We start from the raw sequence: 17,183 nt of genomic DNA, 5'->3' as shown, positions 1-17,183 counted from the left end.
CTATACAGACGTCTACTGTCTGGGTCTGGGGATTCTGTCATTCAATGTTAAACTCTATATTGTGCCTTCATTTTACTGATGAGTATTTATTAAAGACGTTTTTGGTTGTAAGGGATAGGAGGCCAGACTGGCTAATGTAGAAAAAGGAATTTGGGGCTCACATGTTGGAAAGTTTAGGAGTTGCTAGCTTCAGGCCCTCAACACTACAATTAGAATGCAATCTTCCTCCCTCTACTTGGCTGTCCTCTGTGTCAGCTCCGATCTCTTGACAGATTCTCTCCAGTTTGTGGGCCCCAGCAGTTCCAGACTTACATCCTCCCAGGTTTCCATCCACAGGGGAAAAAATGGTTTCCCTTTTTTCCAACACTGTGACACTGGCTGGTGTGGCACTGGCCTGATTTGGGTTGTTTGGGCAACAGCAAGGCAAACACCATAGCCAAGAGTATGGTTTAGATTCGGGTAGTGTTCTCATCTCTAAACCATGAGAACCAAGAAAGAGAAGGATGGGGTACCCCAAGAAGGCTTAGGCTGTGGGTAACAGAAAAGGGAATGAGGCTAAGAGGCTGGGACAGCAACTATCTGCTACTCTGTTTCTATTTGAATGTTACAAAATGGTTAGCCCGTGTTATTTTAGCTCTCTTCCTCAGAGAGCTTTAAACTATAGATAGACTAAAATGATTTAGTACTAATAACCACTATTAAATTGTTATATATTATATTATTCATATACATGTAGATAAATATAAGTTTAGCATTTTATAGCTCTTTTAAGGTTTACAAACTGCATATCAGAAACTCATCAGGAAATTAATTATGATAATAGCTACCATTTTTCCAGCACATGTTGTAGTCCAAGCACTGTGTAAGTGTTCTGAACATTCAAGATCTAATCAGGTCTTCACACCAACCCCAAGAAGTTGTTCATTATTCTCTGCATTATGTTGATGAAGAAACTGAGACTCCAAAAGGTCAGCAAGTGGCATATCCAGGGCTTAACCTAGTTCATTTTGACTCCAAATTAATGCTCTCCACCACTGCACTCAGCTTTCTCACGGGGTAACGAAATGGTGGGATTCCTGGTTTGGGAGCCAGAAGACTTGGTTTTGAATCCAAGACCTTCTGTTTGCTAGCTTGTGTCCCCTGGCTTCACCTCTTGGATCTTCAGTTCCTTTGCCTATAGAATAAACATTTGGGACTAGGGCAGTAAAATGTTTTCAGCCTTCAGACTACTAGGACACTTTCCTTTGGAAAGTTTGAGCATCAAGCAATTTTTTTTCCTTAAACATTTGTTCCTGTCAAATCAAAGCAACATAGTGCCTTGGTTGGTCAGTGCTTTCTTTCTCATCAAAATAAATGTACAATTTCCTTTGGCCTTTTTAATATAAGTGAAAGTTAGGGTCTCATTACAAACCTGGGGATTTCTAAGGACCCAGAAACTCCAGGTTAGTGATTGAGTTCTGAAGTGTCTTTCTACCTTAAAGACAGTGATTCTGACTCATTTGGTCTTCTCAACCACCCCATGAGGTAGGTAAAACAGATATAAGACACCCTACTGAATGAAGAGGGAAAAACTAACTTGCCCGATTAGGTGAGTTTGAGTCTTCTGAACCCTTGCTACTTCATTGTCCTGTAATTGCTGAGTGGAGTACCTTCCTGTTTCCAGTGATTAGGTGTGCCCTAGAAAGGGGTGCTCTGGTCATATAGGCAGGGGGCACCTTGGAGTGCATTAGTAAGAAAGTGGGCATGCAATCCATTTCCACTACAGGTACAAGGTCTAAAGTTGCTAGAACAATGACCTGAAATATTGACCAGAAACACAAGGCCCTGAGTTAGAGATATAAGAAATTATCCCTCTGGTGTGGCTGTTTGTTTCCTTCAGGGTAGGAAATCTTGTCCAAACAGTGACAACAAGGTAGAGAGAGGCCATAGATTGATGCAAAATGTATCGGTCTCCCTTATGCCATCCCCTACACCAGAAAGAGAACGGCCCTGTGCTTACAGGACCCCTGGACCTTTATATTTTAAATGATATTATAAGTACGTGTACAAGAAAGTATTTCTTGTCCTTAGTTTATCCCTAGATATTGCTAAGATGTTATGTTGGTCCAATTGTTAATATCGTCAACCCATATTCAGGACTTTTTAGAGGGTCTAGTAGTTAATGGGGATAAAGGAAAAACTCAGTTCAGTCTACCTCCTGAGTAGGGAAAATCCAGTTCTTCTCTACTGTGTCTTTTCTGTGTGTCTCCTATATATTTTTTTATTGGAGTATAATTGCTTTACGATGTTGTGTTAGTTTCTGCTGTACAAAAAATTGAATCGGCTGTATGTATACATATATCCCCTCCCTCTTGGACCTCCCTCCCATCGCCCCCATCCCACCCATCTAGGTCATCACAGAGTACTGAGCTGAGCTCCCCATGCTATACTGCAGGTTCCCACTAGCTATCTGTTTTACACATGGTAGTATATTTATGTCAAACCTAATCTCCCAATTCATCCCACCCTGCCCTTCCCCGCCTGTGTCCACATGTCCGTGCTCTACATCTGCATCTCTATTCCTGCCGTGGAAATAGGTGCATCTGTACTATTTTTCTAGATTTCACATACATGCGTTAATATATGATATTTGTCTTTCTCTTTCTGACTTACTTGACTCTGTATGACAGACTCTAGGTCCATTCATATCTCTACAAATGACCCAATTTCATTGCTTTTTATGCCTGAGTAATATTCCATTGTATATATGTACCACATCTTCATTATCCATTCATCTGTCAATGGACATTTAGGTTGCTTCCATGACCTGGCTATTGTAAATAGTGCTGCAATGAACACTGGGGTACATGTGTCTTTCTGAATTATGGTTTTCTCTGGGTATATGCCCAGTAGTGGGATTGCTGGGTCATATGGTAATTCTATTTTTAGTTTTTTAAGGAACCTGCATACTGTTCTCCACAGTGACTTTATCAGTTAACATTCCCACCAACAGTGCAAGAGAGTTCCCTTTTCTCCACACCCTCTCCAGCATTTACTGTTTGTAGATTTTTTTGATGATGGCCATTCTAACTGGTGTGAGGTGATACCTCATTGTAGTTTTGATTTGCATTTCTCTAATAATTAGTGATGTTGAGCAGCTTTTCATGTGCCTCTGGGCCATCTGTATGTCTTCTTTGGAGAAATGTCTATTTAGGTCTTCCAACCATTTTTTGATTGGGTTGTTTGTTTTTTTGATATTGAGCTAAATGAACTGTTTGTATATTTTGGAGATTAATCCTTTGACCATTGCTTCAATTGCAAATATTTTCTCCTATTCTAAGGATTGTCTTTTCATCTTGATTATGGTTTCCTTTGCTGAGCAAAAGCTTTTAAGTTTCATTAGGTCCCATTTGTTTATTTTTGTTTTTATTTTCATTACTCTAGGAGGTGGGTCAAAAAAGATCTTGCTGTAATTTATGTCAGAGTGTTCCTCTCATGTTTTCCTCTAAGAGTTTTATAGTGTCCAGTCTTACATTTAGGTCTTTAACCCATTTTGAATTTATTTTTGTGTATGGTATTAGTGAGTGTTCTAATTTCATTCTTTTACATGTAGCTGTCCAGTTTTCCCAGCACCACTTATTGAAGCGGCTGTCTTTTGTCCATTGTATATTATATCCTTGTCTCCTTTGTCATAGATTAGTTGACCATAGGTGTGTGGGTTTATCTCTGGGCTTTCTATTCTGTTGCATTGATCTATATTTCTGTTTTTGTGCCAGTACCATATTGGCTTGATTACTGTAGCCTTGTAGTATAGTCCAAAGTCAGGGAGCCTGATTCCTCCAGCTCTGTTTTTCTTTCTCAAAATTGCTTTGGCTATTTGGGGTCTTTTGTGTTTCCATACAAATTGTAAGATTTTTTGTTCTAATTCTGTGAAAAATGCCATTGGTAATTTGATAGGGATTGCATTGAGTCTGTAGATTGCTTTGGGTAATATAGTCATTTTCACAATATTAATTCTTCCAATCCAAGAACATGGTATATCTCTCCATCTGTTTGTGTCATCTTTGATTTCTTTCATCAGTGTTTTATAGTTTTCGGTGTACAGGTCTTTTGCTTCCTTAAGTAGGTTTATTCCTAGGTATTTTATTCTTTTTGATGCAGTGGTAAATGGGATTGTTTCCTTAATTTCTCTTTCTGATCTTTTGTTGTTAGTGTATAGGAATGCAAGAGATTTCTGTCCATAAATTTTGTATCCTGCAACTTTACCAAATTCATTGATTAGCTTTAATAGTTCTCAGGTGGCATCTTTAGGATTTTCTATGTATAGTATCATGTCATCTGCAAACAGTGACAGTTTTACTTCTTCTTTTCCAATCTGTATTCCTTTTATTTCTTTTTGTTCTCTGGATGCCGTGGCTAAGACTTCCAAAACTATGTTGAATAATAGTGATGAGAGTGGACATCCTTGTCTTGTTCCTTATCTTAGGGGAAATACGTTCAGTTTTTCACCATTGAGAATAACGTTTGCTGTGGGTTTGTCGTATATGACCTTCATTATGTTGAGGTAGGTTCCCTCTATGCCCACTTTCTGGAGAGTTTTTATCATAAATCGGTGTTGAATTTTGTCAAAAGCTTTTTCTGCATCTATTGAGATGATCATATGGTTTTTATTCTTCAATTTGTTAATATGGTGTATCACATTGATTGATTTGCGTATATTGAAGAATCCTTGCATTCCTGGAACAATTCCCACTTGATCATGGTGTATGATCCTTTTAATATATTGTTGCATTTGGTTTGCTAGTATTTTGTTGAGGACTTTTGCATCTATATTCATCAGTGATATTGGTCTGTAATTTTCTTTTTTTGTAGTATCTTTGTCTGGTTCTGGTATCAGGGTGATGGTGGTCTTGTAAAACAAGTTTGGGTGTGTTCCTTCCTCTGCAATTTTTTGGAAGAGTTTGAGAAGGATGGGTGTGAGCTCTTCTCTAAATGTTTGATAGAATTCACCTGTGAAGCCATCTGGTCTTGGACTTCTGTTTGTTGGAAAATTTTTAATCGCAGTTTCAATTTCATTACTTGTGATTGGTCTGTTCATATTTTCTATTTCTTCCTGGTTCAGTCTTGGAAGGTTGTATCTTTCCAAGAATTTGTCCATTTCTTCCAGGTTGTCCATTTTATTGGCATAGAGTTGCTTGTAGTAGTCTCTTATGATCCTTTGTATTTCTGCATTGTCAGTTGTAATTTCCCCTTTTTCATTTCTAATTTTAATGATTTGAGTCCTCTCCCTTTTTTTATTGATAAGTCTGGCTAAAGATTTATCAATTTTGTTTATGTTCTCAAAGAACCAGCTTTTAGTTTCATTGATCTTTGCTATTGTTTTCTTCATTTCTTTTCATTTATTTCTGCTCTGATCTTTATGATTTCTTTCCTTCTACTAACTTTGGGTTTTCTTTGTTCTTTTTTCTCTAGTTGCTTTAGGTGTAAGTTTAGATTGTTTATTTGAGATGTTTCTTGTTTCTTGAGGTGAGATTGATTTGCTATAAACTTCCTTCTAAGAACTACTTTTGCTGCATCCCATAAGTTTTGGGTCACTGTGTTTTCATTGTCATTTGTTCCTATGTATTATTTATTTCGACTTTGATTTCTTCAATGACCTCTTGGTTATTTAGCAGTGCACTGTTTAGCCTCCATGTGTTTGTGTTTTTTACAGTTTTTTTCCTTTAGTTGATTTCAAATCTGATAGCGTTGTGGTCAGAAAAGATGCTTGATACGATTTCAATTTTCTTACATTTACCGAGGCTTGATTTGTGACCCAAGATATGATCTACCTTGGAGAATGTTCCGTGTGCACTTGAGAAGAATGTGCATTCTTCTGCTTTTGGGTGGAATGTCCTATAAATATCAATTAAATCTATCTGGTCTATTGTGTCATTTAAAACTTGTTTCCTTATTTATTTTCTGTCTGGATGATCTGTCCCTTGGTGTAAGTGGGGTTTTAAAGTCCCCCACTATATTTGTGTTACTGTCGATTTCGCCTTTTATGGCTGTTAGCATTTGCCTTATGTATTTAGGTGCTCCTATGTTAGGTGCATAAATATTTATGATTGTTATATCTTCTTGGATTGATCCCTTGATCATTATGTAGTGTCCTTCCTTATCTCTTGTAACAGTCTTCATTTTATCTGATATGACTATTGCTACTCCAGCTTGCTTTTGATTTCCATTTGCATGGAATATCTTTTTTCATCCCCTCACTTTCAGTCTGTATGTGTCCCTAGGTCTGAAGTGGGTCTCTTGTAGACAGCATATATATGGGTCTTGTTTTTGTATACATTCAGCGAGCCTCTGTCTTTTGGTTGGAGCATGTAATCCACTCACATTTAAGGTAATTATCGATATGTATGTTCCTATTACCATTTTCTGAATTGTTTTGGGTTTGTTTTTGTAGGTCATTCTCTTCTCTTGTGTTTCCCCCTTAGAGAAGTTCCTTTAGCATTTGTTGTAGAGCTGGTTTGGTGGTGCTGAATTCTCTTAACTTTTTCCTGTCTGTTAAACTTTTGATTTCTCTGTCAAATCTAAATGAGATCCTTGTGGATTGGCGTAATCTTTGTTGTAGGTTTTTCCCTTTCATCACTTTAAATATACCCTGCCACTCCCTTCTGGCCTGCAGAGTTTCAGCTGAAAAATCAGCTGATAACCTTATGGGGATTCCCTTGTATGCTATTTTTTGCTTTTTCCTTGCTGCTTTTAATATTTTTTCCTTGAATTTATTTTTTGTTAGTTTGGTTAATATGTCTTGCTATGTTTCTCCTAGGGTTTATCCTGTATGGGACTCTTTGCACTTCCTGGACTTGGGTGGCTATTTCCCTTCGCATGTTAGGGAACTTTTCGACTATAATCTCTTCAAATATTTTTTCAGACGGTTTCTCTTTCTATTCTGCTTCTGGGACCCCTTTAATTTGAATGTTGGTGCGTTATTAAATGTTGTCCCAAAGGTCTCTGAGACTGTCCTCAATTCTTTTCATTCTTTTTTCTTAATTCTGCTCCTTGGCAGTTATTTCCACCATTCTACCTTCAAGCTCACTTATCCATTCTTCTGCCTCAGTTATTCTGCTATTGATTCCCTCTAGAGTATTTTTAATTTCAGTTATTGTGTTGTTCATCACTGTTTGTTTGTTCTTTAGTTCTTCTAGGTCTTTGTTAAACATTTCTTGTATTTTCTTGATCCGTGTTTCCATTCTATTTCCAAAATTTTGGATTATCTTTACTATCATTACTCTGAATTCTTTTTCAGGTAGGTTGCTTATTTCCTCTTCATTTTTTTGGGCTTTTAGGTTTTTACCTTGCTCCTTCATCTGTAAGATATTTTTTTGTCATCTCATGTTTTTTCAGTGTGTGGGTCTGTGTTCCTGTCTTACTAGTTGTTTGGCCTGAGACGTCCAGCACTGGAGTTTCCAGATAGTTGGGTGGAGCCGGGTCTTGGTGCCGAGATGAGGACCTCTGGGAGACCTCACTCTGATGAATATTCCCTGGGGTCTGAGGTTCTCTATCAGTCGAGCAGTTTGGTCTTGGCACTCCCACCACAGGAGCTCAGGCCCGACCCTCGGCCTGGGAGCCAAGACCCTGCAAGCTGTGTGGCACAGGAAAAAAGAAAAAACAAGGAAGAACAATAACAAAGAATTAAAAAATAAAGTTAGAAAAATTTAAAAATCTATTAGAAAAAATAAAAATATAAATGAAACAACAAGAAGGTGAAACAGGGTTCAAGGTGGCGGAGTAGAAGGATGTGCGCTCACTCTCTCTTGTGAGAGCACCAGAATCACAACTCACTGCTGAACAATCATCAACAGGAAGACTCTGGGACTCACCAAAAAAGATACCCCACATCCAAAGACAAAGCAGAAGCTGCCATGAGATGGCAGGCGGTGCGCAATCACAGTAAAATCAAATCCTATAACCGCTGGGTGGGTGACTCACAAACTAGAGAACAGTTATACGACAGAAGTCCACCCACTGGAGTGAAGGTTCTGAGCCCAATGTCAGGCTACCCAACCTGAGGGTCCAGCAATGGGAGGAGGAATTCCCAAGAATCAGACGTTGAAGGCTAGTGGGATTTGATTGCAGGACTTTGACAGGATTGGGGGAAACAGAGACTCCACTCTTCGAGGGCACACACAAAGTAGTGTGTGCATCAAGACCCAGGGGGAAGGAGCAGTGACCCCATAGGAGATTGAACCAGACCTACCTGCTAGTGTTGGAGGGTCTTCTGCAGAGGCGGGGGGTGGCTATGGCTCACTACAGGGACAAGGACACTGGCAGCAGAAGTTCTGGGAAGTACTCCTTAGTGTGAGCCCTCCTGGAGTCCGCCATTAACCCCACCAAGAGCCTGTAGGCTCCAGTGCTGGTTGCCTCAGACCAAACAACCAACAAGGAGGAAACTCAGCCCCACCCATCAGCAGACAAGCCAATTAAAGTTTTACTGAGCTCTGCCCACCAGAGCAACACCCAGCTCTACCCACCACCAGTCCCTCCCGTCAGGAAGCTTGCAGAAGCCTCTTAGATAGCCTCATCTACCAGAGGGCAGACAGCAGAAGCAAGAAGAACTACAATCCTGCAGCCTGTGGAACGAAAACCACATTCACAGAAAGATAGACAAAGTGAAAAGGCAGAGGACTTTTTACCAGGTGAAGGAACAAGATAAAACCCGAGAAAAACAACTAAATGAAGTGGAGATAGACAGGCAACCTTCCAGAAAAAGAATTCAGAATAATGATAGTGAAGATGATCCAGGACCTTGGAAAAAGAATGGAGGCAAAGATCGAGTAGATGCAAGACCTGTTTAACAAAGACCTAGAAGAATTAAAGAACAAACACCTAGAAGAATTAAAGAAGAAACAAACAGAGATGAGCCATATAATAACTGAAATGAAAAACACAGTAGACGGAATCAATAGCAGAATAACTGAGGCAGAAGAACGGATACGTGACCTGGAAGACAGAATGGTGGAATTCACTGCTGTGGAACAAAATAAAGAAAAAGGAATGAAAACAGCCTAAGAGACCTCTGGGACAACATTAAATGCACCCACATTCACATTATAGGGGTCCCAGAAGGAGAAGAGAGAGAGAAAGGACCTGAGAAAATATTTGAAGAGATTATGGTCGAAAAGTTCCCTAACGTGGGAAAGGAAATAGCCACCCAAGTCCAGGATGCACAGAGAGTCCCAAGAGGGATAAACCCAAGGAGACACACGCTGAGACACATAGTAATCAAGTTGACAAAAATTAAAGACAAAGAAAAATTATTAAAAGCAACAAGGGAAAAATGACAAATAATATACAAGAGAACTCCCATAAGGTTAACATCTGATTTCTTAGCAGAAACTCTAAAGCCAGAAGGCAGTGGCACAGTATATTTAAAGTGATGAAAGGGAAGAACATACAACCAAGATTACTCTACCCGGTAAGGATCTCATCCAGATTTAACAGAGAAATCAAAAGCTTTACAGACAAGCAAAAGCTAAGAGAATTCAGCACCACCAAACCAGCTCTACAACAAATGCTAAAGGAACTTCTCTAAGGGGGAAACACAAGAGAAGAGAATGACCTACAAAAACAAACCCAAAACAATTCAGAAAATGGTAATAGGAACATACATATCGATAATTACCTTAAATGTGAGTGGATTACATGCTCCAACCAAAAGACAGAGGCTCGCTGAATGTATACAAAAACAAGAGCCATATATATGCTGTCTACAAGAGACCCACTTCAGACCTAGGGACTCATACAGACTGAAAGTGAGGGGATGGAAAAAGATATTCCATGCAAAGGGAAATCAAAAGAAAGCTGGAGTAACAATACTCATATCAGATAAAATAGACTTTAAAATAAAGACTATTACAAGAGACAAGGAAGGATACTACATAATGATCAAGGGATCAATCCAAGAAGAAGATATAACAATCATATTTGCACCCAACATAGGAGCACCTCAATACATAAGGCAAATGCTAACAGCTATAAAAGAGGAAACTGACAGTGACACAGTAATAGTGGGGGATTTTAACACCTCACTTACACCAATGGACAGATCATCCAGACAGAAAATTAATAAGGAAACACAAGCTTTAAATGACACAATAGACCAGGTAGATTTAATTGATATTTATAGGACATTCCATCTGGAAACAGCAGACTACACTTTCTTCTCAAGTGCACACGGAACATTCTCCAGGATAGATCACATCTTGGGTCACAAATCAAGCCTTGGTAAATTTAAGAAAATTGAAATCATATCAAGCATCTTTTCCGACTACAATGCTGTGAGATTAGAAATGAATTACAGGGCAAAAAACATTAAAAACACAAACACATGGAGGCTAAACAATATGTTACTAAATAACCAAGCGATCACTGAAGAAATCAAAGGGGAAATCAAAAAATACCTAGAAACAAATGACAATGAAAACACGATGACTCACAACTTATAGGATGCAGCAAAAGCAGTTCAGAGGGAAGTTTATAGCAATAGAATCCTACCTCAAGAAACAAGAAACATCTCAAATAAACAACTCAACGTTACACCTAAAGGGACTAGAGAAAGAAGAACAAACAAAACCCAAAGTTAGTAGAAGAAAAGAAACCATAAAGATCAGAGCAGAAATAAATGAAAGAGAAACAAAGAAAACAGTAGCAAAGATCAGTAAAACTAAAAGCTGGTTCTTTGAGAAGATAAACAAAATTGATAAACCACTAGCCAGACTCATCAAGAAAAAAAGGGAGAAGACTCAAACCAATAGAATTAGAAATGAAAAAGGAGAAGTAACAACTTGACACTGCAGAAATACAAAGGATCATGAGAGATTACTACAAGCAACTATATGCCAATAAAATGGACACCCTGGAAGAAATGGAAAAATTCTTAGAAAAACACAACCTTCCGAGACTGAACCAGGAAGAAATAGAAAATATGGGATTGACATATATACACTAATATGTATAAAATAGATAACTAATAAGAATTTGCTGTGTTAAAAAAATAAATAAAATAAAATTCAACAACAACAACAAAAGAATTTAGGTGGAATTGGTAGAAAATGGAGTGGGCAGAATTAGAAATAACATTTCTTATATATAACCTTCTGTGTTTTTAATAGAATGTAAGATTTTTACCCTAAGGATGGTATTGTTGACAGTGGCATGTTGAAAGCCACATTTTATATTGTTCCAATATTTAAATGGAAATCTGAACTGACTTTTATGTGAATTTATTCCTGAAAATCCATGCTAAAGGACATTGGAGTGTGGATCATCAAAAAGTTTCTAGCTTTTGTAAATAAAGTTGTAATGAACAATTGTAAAAAAAAAAAAAAAAAGGCAAGGTGAAACAACCACAACAGCAAAACAAAACAAAACAAAAAACTGGAAAAGGCCTTGGCTGTGTAGAGGTGGGGGACCTTAGGTCCAGCCGGGGCTTAGGCGGGGGCAGGGCCTAGGCTCAGGACCAGAGCGGAGGTAAAAGGCAGGGGGTGGGGGGGTAGTGCCTAGGCTCAGTGCAGCCAGAGGAGGCCTTGGAGTGCTGAGGATCAGGCCTCGGACCTCAGCAGGCCCCCTGGGGCCAGAGTGGGCAGGGGAAATACTGGCCCGTTTCCTTCTGATCCTCCTATCCCCCGAGTGTCTCTCTCCCTTCCTGCTGGCTGATCTCACCTTGGATGGGCCCCTCCCAAGTGAGTGTGGGAACCCCTCCCCTCCCCCAGCTTCCCATTAGGGGCACTGACCCTGTCTATGCTCTACTTTTCCTCCCCCCTCCCTTCCTCCCACGCCCCCAGGGCCCACATAGCAGGAAGGGGCCTCAGAGGGCAGAGGATCGGGCCCTGGACCTCAGCAGGCTCCCCGGGCCCAAGTGGGCAGGGGAAACGCTGGCTGTGTTCCCTTCTGATCCTCTGATACCCAGAGGGTCTCTCCCCATCTGCACTGATCCCCTCGCTGTGGGTGTGTCCCTCCAGGCATGGGAGCCCCTCCCCTCCCCCAGCCACCCCTCAGGGGCGCCTGTCCTGTCCAGCCTCCACTTCTCCTTCCCCCTCCCTCCCCCCCACGTCCTACCCAGTCGCTTGTGGGTTCCTCCTGTCCCCTTAGGTGTCCAAGGTCCCCCACCAGCACCTGGTAGGTGCCCTAGTGGTGAGGACACATGAACTCCGTGTCCTCCTACTCTGCCATCTTGACTCCCCCCCCCCTTTACTTTCATATAGAACACTTCATTCTTGTCACTGCTGATCACCAAATGTGTGGAGGATTTTCTCCACACCACGCAATTCTGTAACACCAGCTAGGTGCCCTACAATTCAACTTAATTCTGACACTGTCTACCCAGAGGTAGCATCAGCTTGCACAGGTTAAGGGCTCAGTCCTATAAAAATGCCCCCCCATTACTTCAGACGCCAGTCACAAGTCCAGGTTGTCACCTTGCCTCTGATCAACCAGCTATAGATTGGAGGTTCCAATGACCCCCTTCTTGGGTTTGATTAATTTGCTCCAAGCTTCTAATCATGGCTCGGTATTTCCAGTGACCCACTCCTCATCCAGGAGCCATCTAGGAGCCCACCCTGAGTCACCTCACTAGAAGAAAAGATACTCTTATTATCCATGAAATTACAGAGGTTTCATGGGCTCTGTGCTAGGAACCAGGGGCAGAGACCAATATATATTTTTCCTTTATTTCGCAGTGGGTCTGCTACCACTCTTCTGGGCCCTTGCAAGAAGCTAATAGGTTAGCCACATGATATTTACTGTATGCTTTCTCATACAAAAGGGAAGAAGAATGGATCCTTATCAGAGGGAGTCTATCACACTGAGAGGATCTACCTATATTAGACCAGGCTACATGCTGCAACAAGGAGAACCAAGATGTCATGATTGAAAATAATAGTTTATTCTTGCTCGGGATAGCTCCAGATTGGCGGGGAGACATATTGTGTGCATTCAGAGACTCAAGGAGATGGTGACTTTACATCTTTAACATGTAGCCTTCAAGGTCATTCTAAGTGTTGATATCCTAGACTGTTGGCAGGAAGAAAGAGCATGGAGGAATATGCAAGGACAGTTTCATGTGCTGTACCTGAAAGTGATACTTATCACTGCTTCCTACTTCCCACTGACTGGAACTCAATCACATGACCATACCTACTATGGACTGAATTGTGTCTCCCCCAGATTCATATGTTGAAGCCTGTCTTAGTCCATTCAGGCTGCTATAACCGACTACCATTGGCTGAGTAGCTTATAAACAATAGAAATCTATTTCTAACAGTTCTGGTGGCTGGGAAGTCCAAAATCAAGGCTCTAGCAGATTTGTTGTTTGTTGAGAGCCTGCTTCCTTGTTCACAGACCACCATCTTCTCATTGTATCCTCACATGGAAGAATGGGTGAGGGGTCTCTGGGGTCTCTTTTATAAAAACACTAATCCCATTCATGAGAGCATAGCCCTCATGACCTAATTATCTCCCGAAGGCCACCTCAAAATAACTGTTACAGGCTTGAGGACACAGGGGGGAAGGGGAAGCTGGGACAAAGTGAGAGAGTAGCACTGACATATATACACTACCAAATGTAAAATGGATGGCTAGTGGGAAGCTGTTGCATAGCACAGGGAGATCAGCTCGATGCTTTGTGACGACCTAAAGGGGTGAGACAGGGAGGGTGAGAGAGAGGCTCAAGACGGAGGGGATATGGGGATATATGTATACATATAGCTGATTCACTTTGTTGTTGTACAGCAGAAACTAACACAACATTGTAAAGCAATTACACTCCAATAAAGATAAAAAATTTAAAAAAATACTGTTACATTAGGGATTAAGTTTCAACATACAAATTTTGGGAATACACAAACATTCAGTCTATAGCAAAGCACTAATGCCCTATGTGACTGTATTTGGAGACAGGGCCTATAAGGAGATAATAAGACTAAAGAAGGTAAAAGGATGAGGCCCTAATCCATTAGGGTTGGTGCCCTTACAAGAAGAGAAAACAGACAGAGCTCCTTTCCTCTCCACCATGTGAGGACACAGCAAAAAGGCGGCTATCTGCGTCAGGAAGAGAGCCTTCACTAGGGACCAAATAGGTCAGTACCTTGACCTTGGATTTCCCAGCCTCTAGAACTATGGGAAAATACATTTTTGTTGTTTAAACCACCCAGTCTGTAATGTTTTGTTATGGTAGTCCAAACTGACTGGTAAAATACTCAAGTAAAAATACAGAGGAGGCTGGGAAATATAATCCAGCTCTGAGTCCAAAAGTGGAGAATACTATGAATTCATGTAGCACAATAGATAAGTTTTCTGTATAGCAAGTTTCTGAATTGTATAAAAATTCATTTCTAAAATCCCAGCATCATCTGTAAAGATGTTTTAATCATTTTCTCATCAGTTTGATACAATTAGCTCAATTGTGGAGGGGTCTCCACACATTAAGAAGGAATATCAAGGACTGAAAACATTGAGAGGAGTGGTTTTTATCTATCTATAGTGTATGACCATCAACATGTAATGATCAATTAATAATAACAAAAACTATTATAGCTATTATTGCTAACATTTCTTGAGGGCTGCTAGGCATGTACTAGGCATGGATGTACTGCAAATAATTTGTTCCTAATTGTAGTTAAAATGCTGAAGACTGTCATTCATTAGCTTTTGTATAAATTAGAGCATATTCAAATTATCCCTATAATAACATATTTTTTTCACAGTCTTGTGTTTTAGGATAAGTGGGCAGTTAGATCTAGTGGTCCCAGTAGTTGAATGTAAATTTCTCTATGCCACCAGGAATTACATGCAGCACATGAGGATAAACTTGCTGGTGTACTGTTAAGAGGAGTGATTACAAATTAATTTAGTGTTCTACTTCAACATAAAATTGAGGAGTTGCTGCTGTTGGTAGTGGTGATATTCATTACTGTTTTGGTCTAAATCTGTATTTTACCCGTGGTATATCTGTTAAGAGTATAAGCTTTGGAATGAATTAAACTAGTTCAAATCCTGGCTCTAACATCTACACATCATGTTGCTTTGGATAAAGTTACTCAGCCTCCCTTTCTTCCATTATAAAATGTTGATAATAATAGTTCCTAACTCTTGGAATTTTCGTGAAGATTAAATGAGTTAATGTTCATTCAGTGATTAGAATGGGGCATGGCACATAGTAAAGGGCCTAGTACATGTCATATATTATTATCATTTCTACTGTTATTATTTCTAAGATATGGTATGTATGTGAATATTATCCATCAAGAATTTTCAGGTAGAGAAAAGTTGGAAAACATTGTTCTAGTCTCCAAATAGGAACCATGTTTGTTTAGTATAGTGGGTCTTATAAGAAAGCTATTTTTAGATAATGATGAGGGCTGTTTCTTTCCCTGTAGCATCTGTAATCGGTACAGCATGGTTGCAGACAAAGTCAGTGAGATTCCTGTCAACACTGGGGAGCTAGTATTCCTCATTCAATTCTTAAAGAAATCCAGCGATGTCACCGTGTTCAAACTGAGGCGGCAACTTAGAGATGCAGCTGAACGGCTAGAGTTCCTGATGGACTATGCAGACTTGCCCCGTAAGTCCAATGTCATGTGTGTACATGCAACTGTATGTGTATATTTATATTTTTAGGGATAAGGAGCCAGGGGAAGGAGAGTTAGCAATTCTACCACTAAATATCAGTATCGGGAGAGCTACTTTTCAAGTGTGTCCATATAGTAGAGGCACTAATTCCACACTCTTATCCACCGGAATTTGAATCAAAGAGAATCTTACTGTTAGACAAAAAGAAGAAATATCTAGGAACTTGACTTGTTCTTAGATGCCTGTCTTTGCATCTTGTGCCTGGTGTTTCTGGAAAAGTCACTTTCAAATGCAGAGTCCTTTTATAAGTGGGTAGGTTGCATTCGTCTATAATCTAAATACAATCCCACCTTTGAGGAGGCCAGGACACTTTCCTTCATGCTCCTGCATATATTAAAAAGAAGGAAATGATCAGGGCCCCTTCAAGGCTTATTGAGCCAAGTTAGGACTCAGTAAGGACCTAACTTTGTAAGGACCAGGTTCTGAAGGAAAAACTAATATGCCCTCTACAAGCCAAGTTTCAGAGCCTTTTTCCATCTGGAAATACCTGTGACTTACCTGGTGTTCACAGTGTTTAGGGGGAATGGTTATGGAAGGTAGAGATAGGGACTGGGAGTGAAAAGTGGTCCACCATAACCATCCACCTGCACATTCATGAGCTGTGCTCTTGACCATGTGAACACACACTGGACTCTCTCACTGTGGTCTCTGCCTCCTAAATTCCCAAGGGTACAGAGGGAACCCAGGGCATTTTAACTGACCAGAGCCATAAGATGGGTAGGGCATCTGGCATTGATATTATCACTGACCTTTAACCAAAAAGGAGACTGATACTCAGATGAGGTGAAATAGTTTAAAGGATAGTACTGAACTTCAACCTAGGTTTCTACTCAGACCTAGCCTGGGAAGATAATGAAGCACAGTGGTTAGAACATAGGCTTTGGAGTTGGTTAGACTTAGACCTGGGTTTGAAATCTGCTCTGCTGTCTCTAACTGGTGTGACCTTGACCACTTGGCTTAACTTTGTTTCCCATCTGTAAAAACGAGAATGATAATACCGTCTACCTTCTAGCCTGGGCTGTGGAAAGTGTTCAATAAATGTTGGCTATCATTCATCAATAATGGGCCCATTCATTAATTGCCACCCCCATACTCACTTCTTGACCTCTTGTTCTGCTGAATTAATTCCCTGTGAGTTGACCTATGCTGAGCATTGTCCTAGAACAGACTGTGTGTGTTTTGCAGAAGAGGATATCAAACTGAACAGTACTCTGTTCCTCTGGCCAGACCAGATTGAAGATATCTTTGAAAACAGCCGAAACCTTCTCCTTAGCAAGAGGGATCAGGCAGAGATGGACCTCATTAAAAGGTACAGGGAAAGTCTGAGGTTGTTTTGATATTGACATTTGATATTTGATATCATTTAGAAATGATACCCAGCTTCATAACATGCTACATGTTCCTGGTTCTGTCTAGAGCCACCCCACCCAGCAGTGCGTGGGTGAAGTCTCAAGACAATTGGTGGAGAAGGAATTTCCTTTTGTTTCCCATTGAAGTATGTTCTCTTTAAGCCTGCTTCACTGTAG

At 40.2% G+C, this 17,183-nt stretch overlaps 1 protein-coding gene across 2 annotated transcripts in view; it reads left to right on the top strand.

The window, feature by feature from the left end:
* DNAH3 (dynein axonemal heavy chain 3) overlaps positions 1–17,183 on the top strand; it is a 208,920-nt gene that overhangs the window by 33,251 nt on the left and 158,486 nt on the right. For both annotated transcript variants that reach the window (XM_068524531.1, XM_068524530.1), the window contains exons 16-17: positions 15,405–15,589; positions 16,843–16,966. In XM_068524531.1, the coding sequence (XP_068380632.1) occupies positions 15,405–15,589; positions 16,843–16,966 (309 nt within the window). The remainder of the gene's footprint in view (positions 1–15,404; positions 15,590–16,842; positions 16,967–17,183) is intronic.

This window comes from Eschrichtius robustus, chromosome 16 (genome assembly GCF_028021215.1).
Source record: "Eschrichtius robustus isolate mEscRob2 chromosome 16, mEscRob2.pri, whole genome shotgun sequence".
Classification (NCBI taxonomy): domain Eukaryota; kingdom Metazoa; phylum Chordata; class Mammalia; order Artiodactyla; family Eschrichtiidae; genus Eschrichtius; species Eschrichtius robustus.
The sequence above is the reverse complement of the archived record's forward strand: the minus strand, read 5'-3'. Positions and strand labels throughout refer to the sequence as shown.